Source organism: Oculina patagonica, unplaced genomic scaffold, assembly GCF_052425735.1.
Source record: "Oculina patagonica isolate OP01 unplaced genomic scaffold, crgOcupat unplaced1650, whole genome shotgun sequence".
NCBI lineage: Eukaryota > Metazoa > Cnidaria > Anthozoa > Scleractinia > Oculinidae > Oculina > Oculina patagonica.
In genome coordinates this window covers 1-3,327 of record NW_027557685.1, presented here as the reverse complement: position 1 = coordinate 3,327, position 3,327 = coordinate 1, and the positions used below count along the sequence as shown (strand labels likewise).

Here is a 3,327-nt window from a genome sequence, read left to right as displayed (position 1 = left end):
ATTTTGACCTCCTGCACTCAATCATGCGTGTCGTCGCTTTCTTGCTCAGTTTATGTTGACACTTTTGCTCAGAATCTGATCACGTAGTTTTATTCCATCAGGTATTTCGAGTGGTCGTATCAATTACGGGGTTAATTTGTAACGAAAATAAAAAGTAAAAAGTACTGTTGATGCTTACCGTAGATGCGCTTATTTTCTTTTGTGGAGTCTTTATAAGTACGGTTCAGCGACTGAATCAGTAAGTTGAAACCCTTATTTTCTTTTGTGAAGTTTTTCAGTACCGTTCAGTGAGAAGTATTGCGAAGCTAAAACGCTTGCTGTAGAACTATCAATTCGTTCTCCTTCGTCGATCGCAAGCCCAATTTTGTGCGTCACGTACTACGACGTGCCGTTTCCTCTTTTCGACATGTATGCAGTAGTTCTTAAGTCCTGTCTTCTTATGAGTTGTTTAGAATAGCCGTAACGCTTTTGTGTGAAACGCGTGGCTACTTTGTAGTTGACGTCTTTCACTCAGTCGTCCGTGTACGTGTTGTCACGTACGCTCAGAGTCTGACACATGTAATCAGTGCATTTTATTCTTTGTTCTCACGTGAGTTCATCAAAATTCGAAAACCCATTATTGAAGACCCCTGAGTTTTTATCCTTTACTGGCAGCCATAGTGAACATCCTAAATATGTATCTTGTTGAAGGTTTTTAGCTCGATAGCCTTCGCCGTCATTAAGATTGAATTTCGGAAGATCACGCCACAAGAGATCAAAGATGGCCGCCAGAAGTCTGTCACGCTTTCTTAAAAAATTCCTCATCATGCGATTTTTAACAATCTGAACAGTTGACTGTTATTGCAAAAAATGGTTATTTGAATGTTTACTTGTTAATGATGGTGATATGACCGCCTTCTGTAGCAAAATAGATAGATAGAAAGTTTATTTGATATTTCTACAAAACAGTCTGAAACTGAATTGCTACATTTTCCTGTGGCAAGAACTTATGTAATTTATGGCTTCTATCGAGCATGATCTTATTGAAGAGTTTCTTCAGTTTCTTGTTGAAGGTTCTGTCATATATAATGTTAGAAGTTCTATCCTATATAATGCTAGACGTTTTCATTGATTTCCGGCAGCATGATGTTGGAGCCCAAGCAGTTGGACTCCAACATGGCCGCGCGTTTCCATACTAGTCTCTAAATTTGAGTAAAACATTTTGAGGGATACTGACTCGAGTACGGAATAACGAACAGACCTGAGACTTTAACAAGAAGTTTATATAGTAATTTTCTACAACCTGTATTATTCTCCATTTTTGACTTAATAGTTTTGGATGTATTTTTCGCGGCGTGACAGTGGCGTCACAGTGAATTAAAACCACCTATTTGCTTTTGGATATTTATTTCATCAAAAAAAATAAATGTTGGGGACTTCAAAGCTAAATCTAAAAGGCACGTTGTTTAACAATGTTTCAGACAAGAAATTGATAGAGCTTTTGCTGAGACCAGAAAAGGAATATAATAACTAGGTAATGACAATGTTAAGTTCCACGGTAATTTGGATAATTTTTCGTATACATGCAGAATTGTGGAAGATTACGATTAAAGTTCTTTTAAAAAGCGAAAGTTACCAATGGGCGCCTGATACTACCTGATACCACTGTATCTTTTTGCATTGTCTATTACGCAGGTCATATGGCATCATTTGTATGACACAAGTTCATGCAAGGACAAGGGCACATTGTATGCTGCAAGAAACATGATTGATGCAAGGAATGTGACAAATGACCCGCACGACAATTTCATGGCATGTGGCGAGTTCTTAGACAAAGTCACAGATGCATGCCTGATTTGGGGGGGCATTACACCACTTAGGGATGGAGACATTGGGGAAGAAATTAGAATCCAAAGGAGAATTTCTACACTGGGGATCCTGACGATAAGCAAGCAAAGCAAGACTATGTCAAGAAAGTATTGAAATGCTTTATTGAAGACCATGTTGTGACAAATGTACCGGAGCTGAGCCAGCAAACACCCACTTCGAACGATTTGAAGTGCCGCTTTTGTGCCAGGAAGTACGCCAGGCCAAGTGCGCTTAAGAACTACGAGGAAAAGGAACATGGTTTTGATGTTGCCCAAAGCAAAAGCTCATCCCAACCCCCCGCCCCCGCTGAAAGTGATCAGGACAAAGTGGACAATTACACCCACCAAGCCCTTGTATTGCTGCTGCTGAGAAAGAATCATGAAGATGCCATTACACTTGCTGATGGGGAGAGAATTGTAAGACTTTACAAATTCTTTTGTCTGTTTAACAAAGTAAGCAAATGCCCCAAGTATGCCATTGGAACTCTGCATTTTCTAGCTCAGGTAAAGTACTTCCTTAGCCCAAGGCTAGTTCATGCCTACTCTCTAACCTGGAACAGATTTGCCAATCATCAAGGAAACATTGACTCAAACTTTCCAAAGGATAAAGAAGTTGAGCATGACAATTTGGCATTCAAGACAGACATACATAGTTTCAAGGGTGAAATTACTGACAAGAGCATTGCCAGAGTGAGTCATTTAACTAGTCCTACAGACGAAATCCTCAGTAGCTTTGACAAGTGTACTCAGGTTCGGAAGCCATCTTGGAGGCACACAGCAATGTCCACAGAAAGTGATGTCATCGCATTGGTCGACCATTTTTTGGAGGTAGACCTGTATGACACTATCCCTGGAAGAAAGCACTCTGCATTCCCAGAAATGAAGCACAATTTGCTTACAGTCTTAAAGGTGGATGAACTTAAAAATTGGGTTTCAATGGTAAATGCAGAAAATAATGTTTATTGAACTATCAAAATATTATGTCAGTGATTCAAAAGAGGGTCCTGAAGGGGGGTCCCAAATCCCAGTTCCCAGGCTTCAAATCCCAGTTCCCAGCCTTATTGTGGTCCAAATCCCAGTTCATAAACAAGAAATCCTATTCCCATACGTACAGGTTAAAACCCTGTGCATATAAGGACTATAAATTTGGCTTCATCGGTTCTGGGGTAAAGACACCCCCTTTTCCCATTCTATGCCACATGGGACCTCTTATCATATTGACTGTATTCTGACCACCAAGCTATTTCAGAGATTTAAAAAAAACCTATGACTTCAGGACCCCACGAATATTCTGATGGGGATACATACACTTGCAGGAATCTTTGAAGATACTTATGGAAAATCCCATTTTGGTATTTTGCCCTGTTTGACAAGTTTGTCTAATCATGTAAAAGCAACATCATCCGCTTGCTCAACACATATAGGAAGCATATTATATTCTGCGTAATTTATTCTAAGTTGATCATTAATGACACCAGTA

At 39.6% G+C, this 3,327-nt stretch overlaps 1 protein-coding gene across 1 annotated transcript; it reads left to right on the top strand.

The window, feature by feature from the left end:
• Window positions 1-1,629: 1,629 nt before the first annotated feature.
• Window positions 1,630-2,820, top strand: LOC144640017 (uncharacterized; the record flags this gene model as incomplete). Its single annotated transcript, XM_078499260.1, has 2 exons — window positions 1,630-1,955; window positions 2,057-2,820. Coding segments are annotated over 2 exons (1,083 nt in total), but the record flags the coding sequence as incomplete, so codon positions are not given.
• Window positions 2,821-3,327: the final 507 nt, after the last annotated feature.